General features: G+C 45.4%; 1 protein-coding gene across 12 annotated transcripts in view; it reads left to right on the forward strand.

The window, feature by feature from the left end:
• hspg2 (heparan sulfate proteoglycan 2) overlaps positions 1-25,311 on the forward strand; it is a 647,132-nt gene that overhangs the window by 405,764 nt on the left and 216,057 nt on the right. For all 12 annotated transcript variants that reach the window (XM_085966756.1, XM_085966759.1, XM_085966758.1 and 9 more), the window contains 7 exons: positions 1,489-1,616; positions 2,254-2,340; positions 3,363-3,421; positions 7,119-7,283; positions 8,805-8,915; positions 13,318-13,418; positions 14,692-14,872. In XM_085966756.1, the coding sequence (XP_085822882.1) occupies positions 1,489-1,616; positions 2,254-2,340; positions 3,363-3,421; positions 7,119-7,283; positions 8,805-8,915; positions 13,318-13,418; positions 14,692-14,872 (832 nt within the window). The remainder of the gene's footprint in view (positions 1-1,488; positions 1,617-2,253; positions 2,341-3,362; positions 3,422-7,118; positions 7,284-8,804; positions 8,916-13,317; positions 13,419-14,691; positions 14,873-25,311) is intronic.

Below are 25,311 nucleotides of genomic sequence, written 5' to 3' on the forward strand. Positions count from 1 at the left end.
AAGGGTGAAGGTGTGGTTTATATTCTGGCTGATGGTGAGACAGGAATGGATAGTTAGCCTATTCACTACACGTGTGGCACAGTCAGTGAGGTGTGTGTGATACCGATCTGGAATTAGTGCTGATCATTTTACTCAATCTTAAAGCACCAGTGTTGTGAGTATGTAACTAGATTTTACCACACTGTATGTGGTATGTATGGACCGAGCAACATTAAGCTGTGGGATGCAGCAGAGTAATTCAGTTTGTGGTATTGGGAAGCTTGGTGGATATGAGGCGAATCGACCCCAGCTGCGCCCTTGAGTTATTCCGCCGGGTTGCTCCATTCTATTCTCAAACCTAGCTTTCCCAGTCCTTCACCGGTCGCAAGTGCTTCAAATGAATTAAACCGCTGTAGATTCAAGTGCGAACCTTTTCCCTGTGGAATTTGCATTATATTCACTAGCACAGGAAGTGTTGGGAGGCTGTGCCCGGTGTCTTGAGGTGAAAGTAAGCTGTATATCGAAGGGTTTCTAGTATGTTTGGACAGCAATGTACTGAAACACTATCGAAACCAGCAACAATGTGAACGTGAAATAAAGTCTGGACGTTCTTCAGACACACTCCACTTCCTGGATGTTTTGTAAAGTGATATATGTATAAAAAAAGGCATTATTTGATGTTCATTTCGAATTCACTTCATATTCTTATTAATATGGACGTTCGCTTGTGAACATCTTTTGTGAAGAAAACGGTTTTAATCATTCTTTGCATTTGTTTACCCTGGAAGGCTGAATCAACGCACATGACCCGATTTGGCCAACAACCCGCACTGAACCAGTGGTGGGCGGGCAGTGAGTGCAGGGCTCAGCAGCAGGGATGCCATCAGCTTTTCAGTAGAGCGTAACGCTGGGTGTGACCACTGTGGGGGGAAACACCCAGCTACACACTTCTAGATTTGCCTTGCCCACTGCTGGGTACTTCCTTGGGAGAGCATTTGGAACTTTATAGCACTTAGACAGGCCCATTCACGGGGCCAAAGCAAAACCTCTTTCAGTGTCAGCACTGATTCTAACACCCAGAGATATCACGGGGGTGTGATTCATCCTGGGCCGTAGCACAGAATGGGCGATAGCGAATCGCCAGCTTGTTTTACACGCTGCCTGATTTTTTTTTTCCCCTCTACTTCAATCAGGCAGGGTGCAAACGCAGCAGCTGATTGGCTATTGCCAGCTGTGCTGTCGCCCAAGACTAATTTCACCCCCTATTAGTTTATTATTGGCACTGGATGAGTTGGTTACATGTTTACAACTGGTGCTGGGAACAAGCTGAGATGATGAGTTAAGAGCATCACACAAGAAGTATGTAACACTACTTGAAAGTGCATTAAGCTGAGTGATTTTTTTTTTCCCTCTACATCTTGATACTAATACACTGATTAACCATAGTAGCAGCCCTGGTACAGAGAGTACTGAACTAAAGCAAGATTTTTCTTTAAATCTCTTAAACAGAGCTGTTTACATAACACGGCTGGAGAGTTCTGTGACCAGTGCACCCCTGGATATTATGGTGATGCCACAGCAGGTACCCCAGAGGATTGCCAAACTTGTGCCTGTCCACTGACAATTCAGGAAAACCAGTAAGTTACCGACTTTACAAAACTCTGGTGCATTGTGCTGCTGTCATTACACCCAAGTAACTCGTTGCTCAGTGTGCTATATGTAAGATTAGTAATGTTGTGCATCCTTGTGAAGTTTTTTGTAAAATGTTGAGGTACAAGCTTCAACTTAACCGATTGGTTTTACTTCAGTGAATGCCACAGGGCCCTGAGTTCCTGATTTCAGCCATGTCACAGTTGTGAAAATTGCTGGGCTTGAGAAAGCGCCAGCGGTTCGAAACATTGACTGCTGTTTTTCCGCGGATGCTGCCTGTCCTGCTGAGTGTTTCCAGCATTTCCTGTTTCTATTTTCGGACTTCCAGCACTCTGACACTATCGTGAGACACCGAGTGAAACCACGCGCCTCGCTGCAGAGCAGCAGTGAAACCTGTAGGAGAGGCATTGGCTGTCAGAGGGTCGTTGGGAGTGGCTGAGCAGCCAATGCCCCTTAGCTGCCGATAGCCATTATACCCGACAGTAACATTGTCAAAAGTGTGCGGCAATACCCTTGTGGGTCATCACGATTGTAAGATGTTTCGGCGTCTGATCATGTGAGCTGAGAACTTTGTAACTGGAAAACTTTCTAAAGTGTGTGTCACTTTCTGTCGTTTTCTGCTAGGTTTTCTTCCACCTGTGAAAGCAATGGAGTCGATGGGTACAGGTGTACTGCTTGTCTCCCTGGGTACACAGGCCAGTACTGTGAACGGTAAGTGGATCTGATCATTAGTAGAAATTCCTCGAGGCTTAAATGATCAATAGTAGGAGCTTAGCACAAGATTCTGTATAATCCTCTGCCCCCATCTCTTGAGTTACAAGGGCTGATTTTCTTGACCCTTGGCTCCAGGGCATGCCAACTCCCCAGGTGCAAAAGTCAGGAAAAAGTGGGCAGAGACCACATTTTTCCCCAAGGTCCCTGCCCAGGATACAAGCACCCCCACCCCCCAGGGGCGGGTGCAGAGCAGTCAATGTGCACAGGCCCAGCAATGCCATGCTGGGGAGGTGGGTGGTACTACCAGTCCTCCTGCCTCAGTTTCCTGACCCTGTGCCCATGGGGTGTGCAGATACAGGGACATCCCACAAAACCAGGGTAGGAGGCCTACGCCGGAGCAGTCCTCCGATCAGAGGGTTTGAGAGCTCCGGCAACAAGCTGAAGAGGAGCCCCAGGGTAAGATTACAGTTTCCCAATGGGTATTCAGGCCTGCACCTGCTCTCTGTTTCCTGCCCCCTTTTCCGGTGCTCGGCCTGGCCCGGGGACAAGCCTACACTGAGGGTTTCTCCAAACTGTTAATGGCCCTGGACAGGAATTCTAGGCGTTCCCTGGCCTGGGCAAACACTGCTCGCTTTGGGTTTGCTTATCCCGTCCTGTGCTTGGGGGCAGGGGAGAAGAGCTGGAAAATCGGCCTTCCATGAGCATGCTCGATTTAGTAAAGACTTCTTAAATCTTCTGGTGATACAGGGCTGTTGGGTAGAAATGATTTGAATGGGTTAATGCTTGTGTTACAATAGTGCAGAGAGGAGCTTGGTATGTGTGCTTTAAGAGGTCATGTTGGGACGAAGATGATCATAGTTTTCACCCTTGTAACTGAGCTGAGAAGTGCCCTGGTACAGGGGCAGTGTAACTCCCCGTTAGCCTTGATAGTTTGGTGTAGTGCATGATATGGAATGAGTGATACTGACAGACCACTCTTTATATTCCCTCTGGTGGTAACATGTTGGTTTTCTTTTCAGCTGTGCTCCCGGGTATTCTGGGAATCCAAGAATCCCAGGCCAGAAGTGTCATCCAGTCGGTACGTTGGCAATAAGCCCTGGGAGACCAAGGGTTCTGAGCTTTATATTTTCACATTATCTACATGTAATTGTTGAGCACAATCAATATGCAAAGGATCTGTAGGCTAATTCTCCACATCCAAAATTCTTTTGGAAAACCAAAGCAAACCACACCAAGGACCTGGATTTGCAGTTATCAAAAGCAGTCTCAGAACATGGATCTGATTCCTAAACCAGTTGGAATTCTGAACACTAAAATTCACCACTCATACCTGCCCTCTGATAAATCCCCTTCTCCGGTTTCTGTGTGACATTGGCTGCTGCTGAAGAAACCTAATATTAGGAAAACCGCAAGTTCTTTAAATTACTCTAAGCGTAAGCGCGCACCTGATCTGGGTCCTCGATCTTGTACACATTATGCTCACCCACCCTGTTTTAATATTTTTTCTAACCACGTTGCACATCTGTGTCTGTGTCTCATTCTCTTACACACAACGTACATAAGGCGTATCTCAACACCATCTCCAGGGCAGCAGCACAGTGACTCGCACGGTTTAACTACAGTTGAGGACCTCAAACAATTTGATGCAGCAAGCTGGCTTTAACATTTATATCACCCGGTCATTCTCCCCTTTTGTTGTCTTAATCCTTTGAGTATATTCCACCTGTGTATACAAAGCTGTATCCTTCCCCCTCCCTCCCCCTCACCCTGCATTTCTCTTCCGCCAACTAGAAGCTTTCTACTCATACATTCTCCAATTGCTCCAACTCTGTCTGTACCTGACCCTCTGCGCAAAGCCTGATACCCCAGAGTAGTAAAGACTGCCTTCCTGAACCAGGAACGTAGCATAAAGCTCTTCAAAAGGCAATGTCTGAGATGTTCCTCCCAAATTGATGAAAGATTATTCATCATCGTCATCCACTTGCCTTTATATAGCATCTTTAATGTAGGAAAATGTCCCGTGGTGTTTCACAGATGCCTAATCGGATCAAAAGGGCAGTGAGCCAACGGAGGAGGTATTAGGGAGGGTGACTAAAATCTCGGTCAAAGAAGTAGGTTTTATTGAGGCCCTTAAAGAAGGAGAGAGAGGCAGAGCGGTTTAAGGAGGGAATTTCAGAGCACGGGTCTTAGACAGTTGAAGGGGGAGTGGGGATGCCCAAGTGGCCCGAGTCTGGGAAACACAGAGTTCACCGAGGGTTTTAGGGCTGGAGGTTACAGAGGTAAGGAGGGTGGAGAAGACATTTAATGTGTATGTGGGTGTTGATCTCCATTCAAAAACTGAAGAACATGCCTTTGTGTAAATAATCTACGCCTGGTGCATACTCCTGAACGCTTACTCGGAGATCTGGCACAGGTACAATTGGCCAAGTCGGCACCTTCTGTACTATAACATTCTATAATTCTAAGGCATTGACATCGACCAGGAAGCAAGTAATGTAGTAAAAGGTATTGAGTAAACACTTAAGACATTAGTCGCCATCGATTCCCTCTTCTTGCCACCCCTCCCCCGCCAGTTGGATGAGGAGCTCGAAGAACTTTCATAGAATGAAGGAGGCCAAGTTAAGGGTGGATATTATAAGGATCCCAACCAAGAGGTTGGGTAGGAGATCCTCTCTTAAACAGGATCGTCTCAAGACTAGAGGTCTATCACACGCGTACAGAAAGATTAGGGTAGATTTTCCTCAATGATTCACTGAACCTGGCAGGAGGCACCTGTCCCTGGATTCCCCCCCCCTGTGGCCACCTGTCCCTGGATTCCCCCCTGTGGCCACCTGTCCATGGATTCCCCCCTGTGACCACCTGTCCATGGTTCCCCTCCGTGGCCACCTGTCCATGGTTTCCCCCCCCCCCCCCCCCCGTGGCCACCTGTCCATGGATTCCCCCACCCCCCGTGACCACCTGTCCATGGATTCCCCCCCGTGGCCACCTGTCCATGGATTCCCCCCCCGTGACCACCTGTCCATGGATTCCCCCCCCGTGGCCACCTGTCCATGGATTCCCCCCCCCCGTGACCACCTGTCCATGGATTCCCCCCCGTGACCACCTGTCCATGGATTCCACCCCCCCCCCCCGTGGCCACCTGTCCATGGATTCCCCCCTGTGACCACCTGTCCATGGTTTTCCCCCGTGACCACCTGTCCATGGATTCCCCCCTGTGACCACCTGTCCATGGATTTCCCCCCCCCCCGCCCCGTGGCCACCTGTCCATGGATTCCCCCCCGTGACCACCTGTCCATGGTTTTCCCCCGTGGCCACCTGTCCATGGTTCCCCCCCGTGGCCACCTGTCCCTGGATTCCCCCCCGTGGCCACCTGTCCATGGTTTCCCCCCGTGGCCCAGGCCTGCTCCTGGCTGGGCCATACCACTGAAAATTGGGGGGGAAATCTGTGTGAAGCTGCAGGATTCTCAGGCCTGTGGCCGTGCTTCATATTTTCCCACTGATGTTGAGTAAAATAATTTAAGACTTGCTTCATGACCTCCGACCTGCCCCTGAACCTTTACAGATCTTCCAGTCAACCAACACCATCAAAACTTAACCAGTCATTTATTTCACTACTGTTTGTGGGAGCTTGCTGTGCGCAAATTGGCTGCCGTGTTTTCTCCATTACAACGGTGACTCCCCTTAAAAAGTACTTCATTGGCTGTGAAGAGCTTTGCAGCGTCCTGAGGATGTGAAAGATGCGATATTGGGGATCCGAGGGCAGATCCTCGCACCCAGTAATCGTCAGGGGCCTGGCACTGAGGCTGGAGGACTGGTCCTGTTCCTACTGCAGATTGTGGGAAGGCCCCAGGGAGTGCCAGGCTGTACAATGGGAGTAGACGCCTGGTGTAATGCGTCCCCACTGTTTTTTTCCTCTTCCCTGCGCCTGGAAATGAGAAAATCCCCCGTTATTTTGAAAATATAATGCAAATTATTATAATCTTGTGCATTTCCCCCTCATTTTGGCCCACCATTGATGGCCATGGCTTAGGCCGTGTAGTTCCCACGCTCTGTAATTCCCTCCCTATACTCCTCTGCCTCTCCACCACCACCTCCTCCTTTGAGTCCCTCCTTTAAACCCATCTCTTTGATCAAGTGTTTAGTCGTCCCACCTAATCGCCCCTTTTTTGGCTTCGAGGCCCATTTTGATGACGTCTCTGTGAAGAACCTTGGGCGGTTTTTCCACGTTAATGCACCTGATTTGAGAGTCTTACTGATGCGAGTAGCCTGCGAGGGTTTCCTAACTAATGAAGGGTCACAAGTTGAAGCCCATTCGTTTCAACCCTCGTGCCCTCACTGGGGCTTTAGCTGCATTGTGTGGGTGCTGAGTTAGAACATGATGTGGCAGGAAACCTTCTGAGGAGTCAGAGCTGGAAGTTAACTGCACAGATCTCTTGCTCTCCACACACGGATGGTCAGTGGTCTGATTGTTAATAAAAGTGCCTAATAGAAATATTGAAATAGGTTTTATTCATTTAAAAATAATACTAGTTAACTATTTAATAGGAGAGCGACTGATCGCGATCAGAAGGACATCAGGGCTAGATTGGAATTTCCCTGGACCTGCTGCCAATCTACGGGTTAAATAAAGGCAACTGAAGTCTCTTGAAAGTACTCATGACATATTTTACATTGGCCAGATTTGACTCTGTTCTTTGTTTATGTTGGATAAAATAAATAGCCTGTAAGAAAAAGCTCAATAGCATACACATAACTAGATTTACTCTCTTCTTTAGATCGCAGTCCTTTCCTGGTTAGTATTACCCCTGAGAGAGCAACAGTGGAACAAGGTAGCACGGTGATACTGAAATGCCAGGCTGTTGGTCAAGCTCCCTTATACTACTACTGGAGCAGAGCCGATGGTCAGGCCTTATCCAGCCGCGTTCAGCAAAGAGACCAAGGTAATGGTGCACTGGCAATCACTCCAGAAACTTATTCAATGTTTCAAACTGGGACCGCGGTCGACACTTGTGCTGAAAATACATTCTGATTTGATGAAAGGGCATTCCTGGGTTCCAGATACTTGTGATGACTTTTAGCACTGGCATTACGCATGCTCCTGCCAGTTGACGCAAGGCGTGGAAATTGTTCAACACTTCCCAGGAACTGCATTTCACAATTACTGTGGTCTGGTTGAGAGTTGATCAAGAGTCTTGTATCAAGTGCTCGCAGCTCTTTCTGCTGATTTATCCAGCCGTGCATGTGGGAGATTTTGGTGCTTCCATCTCAAAGGGTGGATGAAGAAACATTCGTTAAAATCGTATACTGTCTATGAACACTCGAGCATTCATGGTCATTCGCAGGAGGTTTTACTGTGAATTAGTTGAATAGGATGAGTATTTGGGATAACCGACTTTGCTGGACATGTAAAGAGGAGCTGGGAACCCTGGTCCACGTGTTTTGGGGCTGTGGGCAATTCTGAAACCCTGGTCTTTTCCTCCCTTTAAAGTCATCGACGGTTAAGGCGACCTTTCTCCCCCACTCTAGCAATACTGGGGGACCTGGGCTTCAGCCCCAGGTGTAAGCCTAGGTTGTCCCTGTTATCACACAGTCGTCAGGAAGACTGTTGTTCAATATTACTAGTCTCAGCTGATTGTTGAAGTCGGTGTGGAAGGCAGCTGTTTTGGTGATGGTTGTTTTTTTAGACCAGGGTGTCTAACTGAGAGATTGGAGGGTCCGGCCTTCTCTGTATTAGGGACCGAGCCGGTCTAGGAATGGTTTAGTAAAACTTTAGTTGTCACCCGAGGGTGGCGTTCCCCCATTGGTCCTTGTTTGGACCACTTCTGCAGTGCCCTAGATACCAGGAAGGTGAATGGGTTATGGATTGCAGATACTGCTCTGGGTTTGCCCTTAACCTTGTAATAATTTAGTTTAGCTGTTGGATTCCACTGTTCGAACTATGCCACACTCTAGTTTTTGGGAGAATTGTTTCATTAGTGGCCACGAAAGAGACTGTGCCCTTCAGGGATTTGTGACCGCTCCTGTTTGGATCACTCTTGTGGTCGCACTTGATCGAACAATCCAGGCCCAACAGGTGATGACTAAAGTCCATATTTAACTATTTGAAAGTCCAGATAAAGGACAGACTTGAAAAGAAACGTGCAGAATTCACGTTGAATGCAGGCTTTTCGGTTTAGCGAGGAAGGCTGAGATTTGTTGTGACAGTGTTACTGGTGGAGACATAGGTTGGATTTGAGCACTCGCTAGCCTGTGGTGCTGATCTCCAGTGGACTGACGATGTAGCCATTGACCTTTGATGTTGCAGAGGATAGCCATGGCACCAAATAGATCATCTGCCCCTCCCATCGATTGGCTGTCGATGATTTAGAGCTAGATTGAGTTTAGGAACAAAGGGTTTGTCTATCTGCTGCTATAAGTAACATGGGGTGACTAACCGTTCCTTCTGCATTCTTCTCTTCCAGGCGAAGAGCTGTTGATCCGGGAGATTAAATCATCTGATGGCGGGATTTACATATGTACCTGTCGCAACATGCAAAGCACCAATTCAAGTCGGGTTGAAGTCATTGTTACTGGTGAGTTCCAGAAAATAACTCAAACCTAAATCAAAATCCAATGAGATCACTCTACGCTTTGAACCGATCACTGCAGTACAGAAACAATTCAAACCTCACTTTCACAGTCCCAGGGAGATCGAGGGCTCTTGTATTTTACTGGGTCCACTTCCTCCCCAACATTTGACATCTTTTTATTGTGTTTTGTTTCTGTGACGTTTTGGTTTTTATGTAATTTAAAAAAAAAGAGAATCAATTGTCTGAGTTTGAAATGAATGTCCTGCTCCCCCGGTTTATGTCATTGTGTCGTCTTCTTTCCCCTCTCTTCCCATTGAAGGTTTTCCCATCGAGAATAACGCTTGTTCCAGCCCGTCGATAAAAGAACCAAATCTGTCTGCAGTAGTTTGTGAACCAGAGTATATATTATAGCTTTATTTCTTGCAATTTTTTCTGTTAACTTATTGTTGCAAATGTTGAGAGTTTTTAATATTACACATCAGGTGTTGAGAAGCTAATGTTTGCGTAGCTACGGGAACTGCCCCTTGGGAAGCGGAAGCATTATTTGATTCAGAAAAATTTGTTTTAATTTCCTTGATTATAATTTATAAAGCACGATCCTCATATTTGTGTGTGTGTAATTTCTCAAAGATCAGTAGATCTTTGATTTACTCCTGTGTTCAAAATCAAATAATATTCCCAGTTCCTCAAAGCACATACAGGTGGTGCTCTGAGATACCCTGTCACATTAACAGGTACTGCACTGAAATACATTGTAAATGTACTGAATCATGGGAGTGCTTCTCACTTTGAACGACCATAAATCTACTGTAACAATGGCTTTACTGCAGTAGTCTCACTGTATACAATGGAAACCGTGCAGCGTGATATTCCTTTCCTGATAATATATTCCAAACAGACTGAGTGCCAAGGTATGCAGGGAGCTATGTGATTGCATTGGAGAGGGTGCAGAGGAGATTCACCAGGATGTTACCTGGGCTGGAGCGTTTCAGCTATGAAGAGAGACTGGACAGGCTGGGGTTGTTTTCCTTAGAGCAGAGAAGGCTGAGGGGGGACCTGATTGAGGTGTACAAAATTATGAGGGGCATAGATAGGGTAGATAGAAAGAAACTTTTCCCCTTAGTAGAGGGGTCAATAACCAGGGGGCATAGTTTCAAGGTAAGGGGCAGGAGGTTTAGAGGGGATTTGAGGAAAAACTTTTTCACCCAGAGGGTGGTTGGAATCTGGAACTCACTGCCTGAAAGGGTGGTAGAGGCAGGAACCCTCACAACATTCAAGAAGCATTTAGATGAGCACTTGAAACGCCATAACATACAAGGCTACGGACCAAGTGCTGGAAAATGGGATTAGAATAGACAGGGCTTGTTGGCCGGCGCGGACTCGATGGGCTGAAGGGCCTCTTTCTGTGCTGTATGACTCTATGTGCATCAGATCTATGAGCTGCTCCGGAGAGAATCAATTGTCTGGCTCGAACAACCCTGTAAATCCCCCCCATCTTAGGTGGTTTTCAAAACAGCATCTGGAGAGAGCCTGTGGCACATTAAACAGGAGCAAGGATGTCTTGCTGCAGTTGTACAGGGCCTTGGTGAGACCACACCTTGAGTATTGTGTGCAGTTTTGGTCGCCTTATCTGAGGAAGGATGTTCTTGCCATGGAGGGAGTGCAGCGAAGATTCACCAGACTGATACCTGGGATGGCAGGAATGACGTATGAGGAGAGATTGGGTCGATTAGGCTTATATTCGCTAGAGTTTAGAAGAATGAGAGGGGATCTCATTGAAACGTTTAAAATTCTAACAGGACTAGACAGACTAGATACAGGAAGGATGTTCCCGATGGCGGTGGAGTCCAGAACCAGGGGTCACAGTCTAAGGATAAGGAGTAAGCCATTTAGGACTGAGATGAGGAATTTCTTCACCCAGAGAGTGGTGAACCTGTGGAATTCTCTACCACACAGGGCAGTTGAGGCCAATTCATTAAATGTATTCAAGAAGCAGTTGGATATATTTCTTGAGGCTAAAGGGATCAAGGGATATGGGGAGAAGGCAGGGACAGGGTACTGAATTTGGATGATCAGCCATGATCGCATTGAATGGCGGAGCAGGCTCGAGGGGCCGAATGGCCTACTCCTGCTCCTATCTTCTACCACAAATAATCTCCCAGAGATGTCGGGGAACATAGGGTCTGATGAAAGGGAGGAACTGAAAGAAATCAGTATTTGTAGGGAAATGGTGTTGGGGAAATTGATGGGATTGAAGGCCAATAAATCCCCAGGGCCTGATAATCTACATCCTAGGGTACTTAAGGATGTGGCCCGAGAAATAGTAGATACATTGCTGATCATCTTCCAACATTCGATGGAATCTGGAACAGTACCCATGGATTGGAGGGTAGCTAATGTTACCCCGCTATTCAAAAAAGGTGGTAGAGAGAAAACGGGGAATTACAGACCGATAAGCCTGACATCGGTAGTGGGGAAAATGCTAGAGTCCATTATAGAAGATGTAATAGCAGAGCACTTGGAAAACGGTGACAGGATCGGACAAAGTCAACATGGATTTACAAAAGGTAAATCGTGCTTGACTAATCTACTGGAATTTTTTGAGGATGTAACTGGTAAAATAGATAAGGGAGAACCAGTGGATGTGGTGTATTTGGACTTTCAAAAGGCTTTCGATGAGGTCCCGCATAAGCGATTAGCGTGTAAAGTTAAGGCACATGGGATTGGGGGCAAGATATTGACTTGGATAGAGAACTGGTTGGCAGACAGAAAGCAAAGAGTTGGAATAAACGGGTCTTTTTCCAAGTGGCAGGCAGTGACTAGTGGGGTACTGCAGGGATCGGTCCTAGGACCCCGGCTATTCACAATATATATTAACGATCTAGACGAGGGAACTAGATGTAATATCTCCAAGTTTGCAGACGACACAAAGCTGGGTGGGCGTGTGTGCTGTGAGGAGGATGCAGAGAAACACCAGTATGATTTGGACAGGTTGGGTGATTGGGCAGAAGCATGGCAGATGCAATATAACGTGGATAAATGCGAGGTTATCCACTTTGGTGTCAAAAACAGGAAGGCAGATTATTATCTGAATGGCAATAGATTGGGAGAAGGGGAAGTGCAACGACACCTGGGCGTCCTTGTGCACCAGTCGCTGAAGGTAAGCATGCAGGTGCAGCAGGCAGTTAAGAAGGCAAATGGTATGTTGGCCTTCGTAGCGAGAGGGTTCGAGTACAGGAACAAGGATGTCTTGCTGCAGTTGTACAGGGCCTTGGTGAGACCACACCTTGAGTATTGTGTGCAGTTTTGGTCGCCTTATCTGAGGAAGGATGTTCTTGCCATGGAGGGAGTGCAGTGAAGATTCACCAGGCTGATACCTGGGATGGCAGGAATGACGTATGAGGAGAGATTGGGTCGATTGGACTTATACTCGCTGGAGTTTAGAAGATTGAGAGGGGATCTCATTGAAACTTATAAAATTCTGACAGGACTGGACAGACTAGATGCAGGAAGAATGTTCCTGATGGTCGGGGAGTCCAGAACCAGGGGTCACAGTCTAAGGATAAGGGGTAGGCCATTTAGGACAGAAATGAGGAGGAATTTCTTCACCCAGAGAGCGGTGAACCTGTGGAATTCTCTACCACAGAAGGCAGTGGAGGCCAGTTCATTAAATATATTCAAGAAGGAGTTAGATATATTTCTTAAGGCTAAAGGGATCAAGGGATATGGGGAGAAGGCGGGGACAGGGTACTGAGTTTGGATGATCAGCCATGATCTCATTGAACGGCGGAACAGGCTCGAGGGGCCGAATGGCCTACTCCTGCTCCTATCTTCTATGTTTCTATGTTTAAACACACTGTGCTCAGAGCGATTCCTCATAAACGAAGTTGGAAAAAATGTACAGTTCACTCCTTTTAACCGGAAGTCATTCAATTTCAATTATTAATTCAACTTTTGTTTGAGCACTAAAAGCCTACGTTGGTTTATTTAAATTGATTCATTTGGTTAACTGGATAATTCAAATTTTCTTGAGCAAAAAGCGAATTTGAATTAACCAGTGTGTCGGCACCAGCAGAATATACAACGTGCAACAGTTCAACTCCTGCAAGGCCTGCAAGATTCCCAGATGACAACATCACTCCTGAGTTACCAGGTTTTCCTCACATGTATGTAGACTAGGGCAGTAGACCATGATGTGTTTTATCCCTTTATGATTGCCTTTTTTTTGTATTGAAGTCTTTCCTTTGTTTATGATTCAACACTACTTCCGAGCTGCCATATGTTGATTTTCTATTCTATTTTTGTAGCCTGTTTAGGATTGGGCTTTTCAGTGTGTTGATGTTCCTGATCTTGCTGAAAGGATATCAATATATCTGTGATGTGCATCTACCTGTTTTATCCACAGTCCCATCGTTCAGAGCCATAACAGTGACCGTGGAAGAACCGAAGACACAAACAGTGAGATCTGGCGTCACAGTCAATTTTATCTGTACAGCAAAGAGCCAGGTAAACATCCCTCAGCCACTCCGCGCTGGGCACCCCCGCTCCGCGCCGGGGATGCCCACTCCGCGCCTGGGACCTGCTCCGGTTTCGAGTATTGGAAGTAAATGCCTGAGGGCCAGTCACTCATCCTCCCAGCTTTAGTGCGTGCATGAGCTGGAGCAAAAAGCAGAGAAATGATCAACTAGAGAAAATAGTGTGTGTTTTTTTGGAGTTTTACCCCACGACAGTAACGACCGAAGTTTCTCCCTGGGGTGCCCTGGTGCTCCCCCTGGTGGCCCGGGAGCAGGTCACCTGCTCACCATCTTGGCCACTGAATGGGGCTCGGTGCAAAGGATTTGCAGAAACTGATATATGGAGGCGAGACATAAAGCATGGAAATCACCCAGAATCATTTAAGATGTACAGTTTAAACTAAAAAACCTCCGAAGTTTGATTAGTATTCAGTACTCCGTGAGAAACTGTCTCCAAACACTGAGAGACACTGGTGTTAGAAAGTACACAAGAGCCCTGAATAATCAGTCAGTTACTCTTCAGATACCGAGTCATTACACGGAAGGCCATGACTCTTTAAAAAGAGAGATACTTAAGCAATATAGAACAATAGTGGGAATAGCATTTAGAAAGAAAGGACTTGCATTTATATAGCGCCTTTCACAACCTCAGACTATCCCAAAGGGCTTCAGAGTCAATAAAGTACTTTTGAAGTGTAGTCACTGTTGTAAGGAAATGCTGCAGCCAGTTTACACACAGCAATGTCCCGCAAACAGTTAATGACCAGATAATATGTTTTTAGTGATGTTAGTTAAGGGATAAATATTGGCCAGGACGCTCGGAGTTCTTTGAATTAGTGCCATGGGATCTTTTACATCCAACTGAGAGGGTAGACGGGGCCTCGGTTTAACGTCTCATCTGAAAGACGGTACCTCTGACAGTGCGGCACTCCCTCAGCACGGCACTGGAGTGTCGGCCTGAATTTTGAGCTCCAGTCGCTGGAGTGGGACTTGAAACTACAACCTTCTGATTGGAAGGCGAGAATGCTAACTGAGCCACACCTGACACCTACATTTATCATTTCTCTGAACTTTTTTTTTTAATTGCTCAATTTGAAAAGCATCTGTGCAATAGGTAATTAGTGGTTTTACACTTGGACGTTGTTACCAGTGGAAATTTCTTGCTATTTTTTAACTATAGCACTGATTATAGACTTGATAACTGTTTGGCGATATTTGCATGTTCAGTCGCGGAATGTGACATTTGGTGTCATTTTGATTTCTAGTCGCCAGCGTACACGCTGGTGTGGACCCGTCAGCTCGGGGGAAAACTCCCAAACACCGCTGTGGACTTCAATGGAATCCTGACCATCCGCAATGTTCGCCCGGAGGATGCTGGCGTCTACATCTGCACAGGCTCCAACATGTTTGCAATGGACGAGGGGACTGCTGTCCTACACGTGCCAGGTTCGTGATCTGCACCATTAAGTACTCATCATCCTCTCCTCCCATGGTGCATGGCATTCCACCTACTGCCCCCCTGTGCCCTTTGCCCTGTGACCTGCAAACAGCACTGCACTTTGACCTACACATTACGTCTCTCTGTTCTTCCGCACTCTGCTTTCTCTGTGCTGTGGCTGACCCCTTGCTTCACCTGTTTCAATGTTCTAGCTGCAGCTTTGTCTTAGACTTTTCTGATCTAGTTTGTCTTTTTTTCCCCCTTTTTATTTTTTTTATTTGACCCCTTTAGTACAATCTGGCCCTGTTAAATAAATTAAATTGAGATATTTATAGTGAGTGAATTTGATTTTAGTAAATAATAGGAACTTTTTTGGGGGGGGGGGGGGAAGTTGGAGAGTTTTTTTTAGCTAACTTTCTTTGTTCTCATCCAGGTTTTATTTTAGTTTTGTTCGCCCCGCGCAGAGCTTAAAGGACGCTAGTTAGTTTCAACATGGCTGGCAGTCCCCACGGAAATCCTTGGTCTGAAGTTTCTGCGCAGCGTTAGCGGGACCTAAATTCTGGGTCATAGCCTGTTCCCAAATGGAGATGGCAATCTCCAGAGGGTCTCGGTGAGGCCTGTCTTAGCATTCTGCCACAGCTGCAATCTGAAGGGGAAAAAAGAGGGGCACTGGAGGCCCTGAACTGATTTGTTTTTCTATAATGTCCTCATCTGTAGACTTCTACTGACCATATCAAGATTGTCTCTGCAGGTCATCCTTCAAGGGCTTAGCTAGAGCCATTCATGTAGCAGGCATGTCGAGTTGCTCATTAATTCAGGGCAGTCGGGGTTAGTGCAGTAGCAGTGCCATCTATAAAGATTTTTGCTGGGCAAGGGTGTTGAGGGTTATGGAACCAAGGCGGGTAGATGGAGTTAAGCTACAGTTCAGCCATGATCTAACTGAATGGCGGAACAGGTTGTTGGGGCTGAATGGCCTCCTCCTGTTCCAATGTGCAGTAGTTGTTCTGCGACCTGACTATAATTGAACACTGGTATGAAATGGTCTGAACACCAGTACTGTAACTCATCATAATCTACTGCTCCTTACAGATGTAGGTCAGAGCTTCTGAAAATAGAGTCTCTTGCAATTAAAATGATTTTTATGCCCCTTTTGAAATGTGAAAACCAAAATATATGTAGTTTCAATATTTTTACTTTTTATTAAATCTACTTCCTTCATTTACACAATCATTGTTTACACCGCACATTGTAACTTGTAGATAATTTACATACTGTATATTTGATATATTTCTAGCCTGTGGGGAGCTGTGGTACCTTATAATTGCTAGCGTTTGAAACCCGGCTACACAACCATTCGATTTACAGAACCCCACCCCTCCACTTAGATTAGTTCCACGTGGCAGACCCTAGTTGTAGGAACTGATACTTTAGCCGGACAGTTAAAATCCAGCTTTGTGATGTGAAACCTTCTACCTGTAAAAGCTGGGGTAGAGTTGGTCGGGAGGCCTCAGAATCTTGATGGGTAAAGTGCCGGGTCATCTCCCCGGTGCTCCGGGTCATGTCCCCCCCCCCCCCCGGTGTCCCCCCCCGGTGCTCCAGGTCATGTCCCCCCCGGTGCTCCGGGTCATGTCCCCCCCCCGGTGCTCCGGGTCATGGCCCTGGTGCTCCGGGTCATGGCCCCGGTGCTCCGGGTCATGGCCCTGGTGTTCGCTGCATCTAATTTGGGCTCCTTGTACCACATCATCTTTCCATTTCCAGTGGCTTTAGCAGTACCCATCTAAAGGTAGAACTACTGGTATCACGCATAGAATCTTACAGCACAGAAGTGAGGCCATTCGGCCCATCGTGCCTTCTCCTCAAAACATTTTCTTTCTCCACCCCCACCCCGGATTATTTAGAAGTCCAGATGATTGCATTATAAAGTGATTCCAGGTTGCCTCGACCCCTCTCTTTCCCTCCCCAGTGTTTCCCTCCCCAGTGTGTCTGGTGTATCAGTGGGTCTTGGTCTTGGTGTTTCTTTCCAACGGTGTGAGGTTTATTTCTTCTGACACTCTAAGACACCAGGGTAGCCGTGGGTGATGAGGTGACCAGTCATTCTGGTGGTGCAGCGAGCCTCTTTGGCATTCGAAAATCAAGATCCAACCCCTTCTCGTCCTTCAGAGAGAGCCTGCCATCTTAGGACCCATCATGGACATTGCTTAAAACCGCTGGGGAAATTGTCCATGTCAAAGCAGGATGTTCCGTGTGTTTTTTTAAAAGCTGGACTCCTTATCTGATAAGATTTCATTAGCAGTTTTAACTTATTCAGCAGGCACTGGAGAGATTGTTTAACACTAGAGTTGACTTTGGGAAGTACTGAACAATTGTTTTTTTCACTAGCATTAGAATCACTTTGTTATAAAATGTCAAAGCAGAGCATGTTGAAGTCAACCCCACCGGTAATATATACCCAATGGTATCTGTTTAGATACAAGTATGTGTTGAAGAAGTGCTTGGTTCACCTGTTTGAGATGCACCTTTCCTGTTGAAGTTCTAAGAGGTCCGTCTCACTGGGCCGTATTGGTACTTTAGTGTCGTTTACAACCCAGGCCTGACCCGGGTCAGGCTCCCTCTCCCATGATGCTCCTGTAAATGCATGGCAACGTCACAGACCAGAGAGCAATGAAGTTCCTTTCTTAAACTGGAAGCCAGAATAGTTCCCGCTCCCATGTGCTTGTATATATTATTGCCGGGGTTGGCTTGTAGGTTTTCTGCATTACAGAATTGTATCAGGTTAAGTTTTAAACAAACTGCAAAATCTAGATCCCCATCGGGATTTCAGCAAAGGTTTCAGATTCCAAAGGTGCTTGTTTCAGACCTGGTGCTACGAAATGATCTGAAAAGTTGTGGAATTTTTTTCTTTTGATCTTGTGTATTTTTATCTAAAACAATGACTGTGTACAATTTTGCGTTTGATTGAACTGTCAGTTCTGTTGCTGATGGCCTGTTTACCTGTACTCCATGCACTGTACCCCATTGGAAATCACTGGATTTTAACTATTGCTAATAAATGGGGCTCAAACAAAATTAGGCACCCGTCTTAATTTTAAACTCCTCCATCCCTCTAAACAGAGGTGGAAGGATACACTTATTGAAGTTTTGCAGGAGTCCAATTGCATTTGTTGGGATTGCACAGTAAGCAGCAAGTGAAATGAACAAGTTAGTTAACAGAAAGGACAGATTTATACAGTGGCTTATCACGTTTCGGAAATGACTCAAAGCACTGCATGTACATCCATTTTACACACAGCAAGATCCCACAAACAAGCAAGGACCAGTCCACCTGTTTCTGGTGGTGGTTGAGTGAGGAACGTTCAGTCAGGACACCACAAGCAGGCTGCGCTCCTCTTTAACTCGCGGCCAGGGATCTATAATCTTCATTTGAACCACTGGACCAAACAGGCGAGGCCTCCGTTTAACCAAAATTCAGCAGTCCCTCGGCGCTGTGCTGGACTGTCAGCTTAGATATTCCGCTCAAGTCCTCGGGGGACTTGAACCCACAACCTCTGACTTGCCAAACCCACTTCTAACCGGTTTCCTCAACAATGAAAACAGTCACAATCGGCATAATCAGAATAGTTCATGGAGAGGGCCTGTTATGGAGGAATGGCGTTGGATCAATAAAAGTTAATTCAGGAAACACGAGGTAAAGTTACAAGTGACTATTTTCAGAGGGACTGTTCTCAAAGCCCCACCGTGAAATTTATTACCTTCAAGCTTATTTTTGACAATGTAATGGACTTTCCCCATTCTCCAGACACTCAGCAATGCTGAAATGAGCACCAATATTACAATAATAAACCTACTGAAATGTCAGGAACAGCTTTTACTGCCCAGCATTAACCCGGCACTAAATCAGTGGCAGCTTGCTTTCTATAGGTCTGCTTGTGTACAGGAAACTCCGAGCATTTTATATTGAGGAAGAAACACTGCACAGCCATGAAGGAAGGAAACTGAGGGCGAGAGCGAGGGGCCAAGCCGGGGTCTGAGGGAAAGGTTTTAAAGAAGCTTTTGAAAGCATGGAGGGAAGTAGCCAGGCAGAGGAATTTCCAGGGGACTGGGGAATAATGGCTGAATAAGCACCTGAAATGCAATCAGAAAATTAAAAATCCGTTTTGCTTGTACTTTCTATGTCATCTCTTTTTCCTCCCCTATCTTGCTAAACGTAATTGGCTGTGAAGCACTTGGAGGTCCGGAGATTGTGGAAGTGCTCTCTCCAGCTATCTCTCCCTTTTTTTGTTGTTTCTTTTCATTTAGTAATCTGCCACTTACCTTTCTTCTTCAGCCTTCCTGCTCCTATCATCCGTGTTTGGAGGAACTATTTCTAGAAAGAGCTGTCATTGGCTGAAAACCAGCTTTAAAGGTTGATTGAGCCGACGCCCAGGCTGTGAATAATGACATAATGAGATCCATCTCTTCCCCTTCTAGCTCTATCACCACAGCAATGGTAGATCTCGAATAAACTGCCCCATAATTTGCAGGGCTCTGGGGAAAGAGCAGGGTGGAGTGGGACTAATTGGAGAGCCGGCACAGGCAGGATGGGCCGAATGGCCTCCTCCTGCGCTGTACAATTGTATAATCCATGCACATTGTTTTATGCCCTTATGCTGACAGTACTGTTCCCACAGGACATCGCAGCAGCGATGAACTCGGTCTCGAACTAATTCAATCCCGCCATAAATCCCTACAAAAGTATCATTTTACATTAGCCACAATCGCAAAGCTTTCCAGGTGAATTCTGAATGAGCTCATTATTTGTAAGAATTGTAACACACTGAATAACCGACTCGCATCAATCAAGATTCTTTTTTGCCATTTAAACAAAACTAATAAATAAACTGTAATTAGTTCAGATGTTGTTGTGCTCTGATTTTACTAATTAGAATTACTGGGATTAAAATAATGCAAGGCTGAAAACTCGATTCACTTGCTGTGCACTGTAAAGCCCCGCAACCCGTGACACCCTGTTTTAAGGGGCAGGGATAGTCCTGAAAAGTGTTATTTGTGACTTTATCAGCTGTTTGTTTGAGCCGTTGAGCAAAGCGGCACTGAGCTACAGACGTGACTGATCGGTGTCTGTACTGAGAAGGATGAAGAGTCTGCCTGCTTTCTGTACAGAGACTAGCACAATGAAAACTTGCTGCATGCTGTCATTTGCGTGTTCAATATCGGTAGTAAGAGATTCAATGAGATTGATAGAGAATCAACAAAAGCAGAATCGCTGGGCTTATGGGTGACTGTCTGAACGTTGAGGGACAGTAGTGCTGTTTGAAAATGAATTTTGTTATTTGAGTATTACCCGATGTAAAATTACCCCCTACGACACTGTTCTTTAGGCTCTTCGGAAAAGAAACTGTATATTTTCCCAATTTACTGCCATAAACAGTGCACATTATATTGGAAATCACTGGATATCAGCCAGCATTCTAGTGAAGGGCTGACTCTGCATAACTAACCAGTCACTCGTTGGCCATTATTAACACCACTGGGTTTGCCAATGCCAGCTTGAGTCTCATTAAAGATTTCTGTTCTAAAAAGTGAGTGTGTGGGCACTCGGTTATAGTCATAGCAATCGTAAGATAGATTGCAGCTTTTCTGGTCAGACAAGAATGTTTGCACAACTCCCAACCATCCATCACTTACATGGGGAGGTTAATTTTTCAAGGGATGGTGAGCAGAACATCCAGAATCCATATAAGGTGAGCAGAGAATGAGGTGCCGGCATTGTTGATGCATTCTAGTTGTATATGGAAGTGCTACATGCTTGTGGTGTTAGCTGGGGTTTTTGTGTGAAGGATTGTGTTCTGGATGTGGCGTAATTAGTATCACCAAGGATGGGAAGGTTATTGTTGGTCTGAGGCTTACCAAGAACTGTAACCAAAGTGAAAAATTGAGTTGAAAATGATTCTTTATGCACTAGAACAGAATGGCACTGTTCCATAGTGATCACATTGCTCAATGGGAAGAACAAAACAGCAGTGGTTGAAATGACTGGCAGTAGCCATTTCTCCAGTGTCTCTGACAGTTCTCCCACTTATGTTTTCCCATTTCAAATTCTGATTTCTATAGTCAGTGAGAGGATTGCTCTTTCAGCACAGGGTTCGAGTCCAGCTAACGCTACCTGAATAAAAGGCACCTGGTGCTGATGGCTATAAAGATCCAAAATTCTGTGTGTTGAGATGGTTTTGATTCACACAGTTCCTTTTAGATAGCCCACCTCACAAAAAGAGCCAGAACTGGCAGTCACTTGGGGGCTGGGCTGGGGGAATGGCAGAAAGGCTGGCTAGTGTGGGGAATGGAAGTTTTATTGTAAGGTGCTTTCTCCGATTAAGACCTATTGTTGGGGTTCTTCAGTGTATCTTCACTCTTTTCCCAATTCATTCTTCACCTGACCGAGGGGTCATTGGGGATAGCTGGTCTTGGTATGTTTCAGGTAGAGGCTGTGAGGCAATGGGAGTATAGCTGTCGATTTCTAACAGATTCACTGACTTTGCATGAATGGTGGTGAGAAATTGACGATAGTATTAATGGCCAGGTGCATCGCAGTCGAACCAGGCCTTTTGCCTCACAATTCAGATGACACATGTTTGAGGCCCAGGAGTGGTTATTGTACCTGGCCTTTTCCGCCTGGGGTTTGAAACCGCCGCGAGTTACTGGCTGACAATTTTCAATGGCAATGTAGTGGTATATATTTTAATAAACAATACAGCCTTCAATGTAATCTTAAATGATAACTGTATTGCTAATTAAATCCAGCAACCAATGGCATTTCAAAACTTTGACTGGGTTGGTGAAAACCCAGTAAATGAATGTAAAAAGCAAGGTAGCTAGAACACTGCGTGCTAATCAGCATTGGTAGTGTTTGGTCAGGCCATTGGGGCTAGCTAGTAATGATTCTGCAGCATTCATTTCAGGAGGAGCAACCAGATGATGCTTCTTTTGCACTGTCATGGCTCCGGCTGCTTTGATGAAGAGACACTGGCAGTGGTCAGTGGTATAAACCCCACTCTACCCTCCCAACTGAAGGAGGATTCATGCAGGCAATGACCCTGTGCTGAAAAGTAATGGGGAATATCGTGAAGAATAATAGATTGGAACGGTCAACCCTAATAGTCAGCATCCAGTGATGAAACTCCGTTAACTAATGTCAATTTAAACATATTGAGAATTGGTAGTTGTCTGGGAAAATTTATTTTGCAATAGAATAGCCCAGGCCATCGCCTGTAGGAAGGGACATGTAGAGGATGGGTTAATGTCACGTTATGTTATTCTCTACACAGAAAGCAGGCACTCACTCAAATGCTGACTGCGCATTTCTTATCAGTCAAATTGGCAACAAGAATTCTATTAACAACAATAATGAAGAGTTTTTGCTTCCAGCACGTTACACAATTGGAGAGTTGTGTGCAGAGTCCCAAACTGGAACCTGCTGAGATCTTTTAAAGGGCTGGTGACGGGGATTTCTCCCATGCACACGTTCAGAAGATGTGTTTCAGGGAGCAATCCTTGTAGTAATACCAAAGATAGTCACGGACAACTTTGGTCCTTCACGGCTTTACAAGCAACATTGTCACAATGGCAGAATCTTGATTTAAAACGTGATCTGAGCCAATGTTTTTGATCATACTATTGCAACCGTTCAAAACTGTGTTGTACAATCTTTGCTATTACTCAGTAGCTCGCTCTTGTGAGCAGTTTTTCAACCAGAATTTTCTGCTTACAATCGCAAATTTCCTGATGACACGAGTGCTTTTTACCGCAGCTGTAACTGGTGCTTAAAGTGATACAATGTGAACTACTTACCTGGAATGACTTCCCTCTCTCCTTCCACCAGTGTAGATGGTGAAACAAGTTTTAAAAAAGCCATGTAAATCTGTTTTATTGTATTTTGTACAGAAGTAAAGCTTTTGCATATACTAACATGCATGTGTGTGCCTAGCCTTTTTTTGTAATCACGAGCTTTCAAACCCTGCTGTTTACGCATCATTGCTTTTTACCATTTGTTGCATACATTCATTCACTGCTATCGACCAGTATCTCATTTGCAACATTGTGCGCATTGATGTAAAGGTTTCAATGTTTTTCTTTCAATCATTTATTTCCTTGCCTGAAATCAGGCTTGCATGGTCCATTGGAGTGCAGTGCTCTCAATTTCAAGGCTCATAGAGGTGACGTTAGAAGGGATCTCATTGGTGAATCAATAAATTAACCTAGGTCAGGACAGCATGTGATCTGCCCATTCACGATGCCCTGTGCAGGAAACCACTTTGCGCAGGCACAAGGACGACCCAGGTGGAAGTTACAGGAAGGGACAGGGCGTGCTTGGCAAAGAAAAGACCACGAGAACCTCATCCCTTTATATATTATCAACTCCTCATTCCCTCAATAATCTAACATCTAATTTCAGGTGACGGGGAGACGTACCATTGAGACATTGCCCCTTCGAGGTTTTGATGTCACACAGGAGCCATGTAAATGTCTCCCTGCTCCCACTACATTCAAGGTCTTGCTCTGGTCTTGTATTTCGGCTCTTATCTTCAGCTGCATTCTATAGCCAGCACAAATTTGCTTAATTTGGTTCTTCTCTGAAAAGTCATGTTACATATAATAATTCTATTGAAAAGTCATTGATAAAGATTATATAGTGTTACATAGTATTTACAGCACAGAAACAATTCGGCCCAACAGGTCCATGCGGTGTTTGTGCTCCACATAATTGTAAGAGTTCTTAACAAGTTTTTGCCTTTCTGTGTATTGTTTGATATTGATTTCCAGCTTGGGGATGTCTGTTGACTAGAGCCTGCATTGGCCGGTGATACACCGGTCAAAAATCTCCAGCTGAATCCTTGTTCGCTTATTGCCTCCAAATGTTAAACTTTTACTGCAATCTTTTCCAGTAATGATCATTACTAGCCACCAGGGCTGGTGTTCTGTCGCCGTTTATGTATCTCAGATACGAGTAGATCCCCATGGTAGCCCGGGGGCAATTATGATACTTAATTGTCAACTTGCCCTGTCTCTTTCAGGGCCAAATGTTCCCTATATGGCCAAACTGTAGTTCTTCTAAACTCTCGGTGAACAGTGGTATTTGAGTCACTCGGACCCCCTGTATATTGAGCAGAGTGAGCAGCAATACGGGAGATCTGCTGCTATGATCGTGGTGCGTGCGTGCGGACCCATTTCTTGGCTATCATATTTCAGGTGTCACACTCGAGTTGGCAAATTTGAACAAATTTCTCACAGCTGATTGGCCCAGATACAGATTTCTTCCAACAATATGGACAAGAAAGGAGACCAATAATTTGAAAAGCAGGTGGCCATCTTGGGTTCTGACTTATAGCTTCAAGAGAAAACAACCTTGAAAATGCTTCTCAGCTGCAGGCTGAAATTGCCATGCAGATTCCAATTTCAGAGTTTCCTGACCAAACAACAGTTAAGCTCTTTGAACCTATGCTCACTGTACAGTTAGATCTTGGAGGGACACAGTTCTACCATAAAATAATACTCCTGTCGTTATTAAATAGCACATCATCCGACTTGCAAAGAGCAACACTGGGGGATTCATTAGTTATATAAAATAGATAAATTTTCTCTTCTGCACTCTCAAGTAAACCTTACTGGGACGACTCAAGATGCTGATGGTAATCTAAGAGTACATTTACGCATGGAGTTTAGCATTACAACAAAAGGCTTTCCACTTCACTAAAATTGGAGTGTAAAGAGAGATTTAGTTGAGCGATTTAAATCTAGATCAAAATTAGAACTGGGAAGTGAAACCCTGAGAAGCTGTGGGCTTTAAACCTCACAGGCAAATCTCCAGTCACAGTGTAAGCATGGTCTTCAGATTCGGTTCAAACGTTTCTCTCCTGTTGTGGGCCATCTTATGATTGGACAGTGCTTGAAACCCAACTTCAGAAAGAACAATTGGCAGCAGGTCTGGATTAGCCACTCTACATTGGTTCTTCAAACCCTCAGCAAATGAGAAAGCAGTTTACCATCCCTTCACTGTGCACAGGTTAAATGGACCTGAGGAACTTAGGAAGGCAGTGCTGATACTTTATGGAGTGCACCACAAAACAGCAAGAGCTCCAGATGAAATATAAAATTAAGCACCGATCAGACTATTCTCAGGAATGGACTGAATCTAAATTATGCTTTTTATTTACATTCTAGTGTCCAGGGAAATGACATCTGGGTCCTCCAGGAATTAAATAACCTTCTCTAGGTCTTGCTCTAAAGTGAAAATGGTATCTGAAGTCTTGATGGGAGCTTCAACTCATACCTGGCCCTACTGGTCACACCGCATAAACTTAAAGACTCCCGCAACCTGCCATTGCAGATCAAATAGTGGAGCTTTGTGACAGTTCCCAGCATCCTTTTCTGAACTCTAACTTTTTGCAGCAGTGAA

This window comes from Somniosus microcephalus, chromosome 25, assembly GCF_052327205.1.
Source record: "Somniosus microcephalus isolate GS21.2 chromosome 25, FLI_Smic_1.0, whole genome shotgun sequence".
Lineage (NCBI taxonomy): Eukaryota > Metazoa > Chordata > Chondrichthyes > Squaliformes > Somniosidae > Somniosus > Somniosus microcephalus.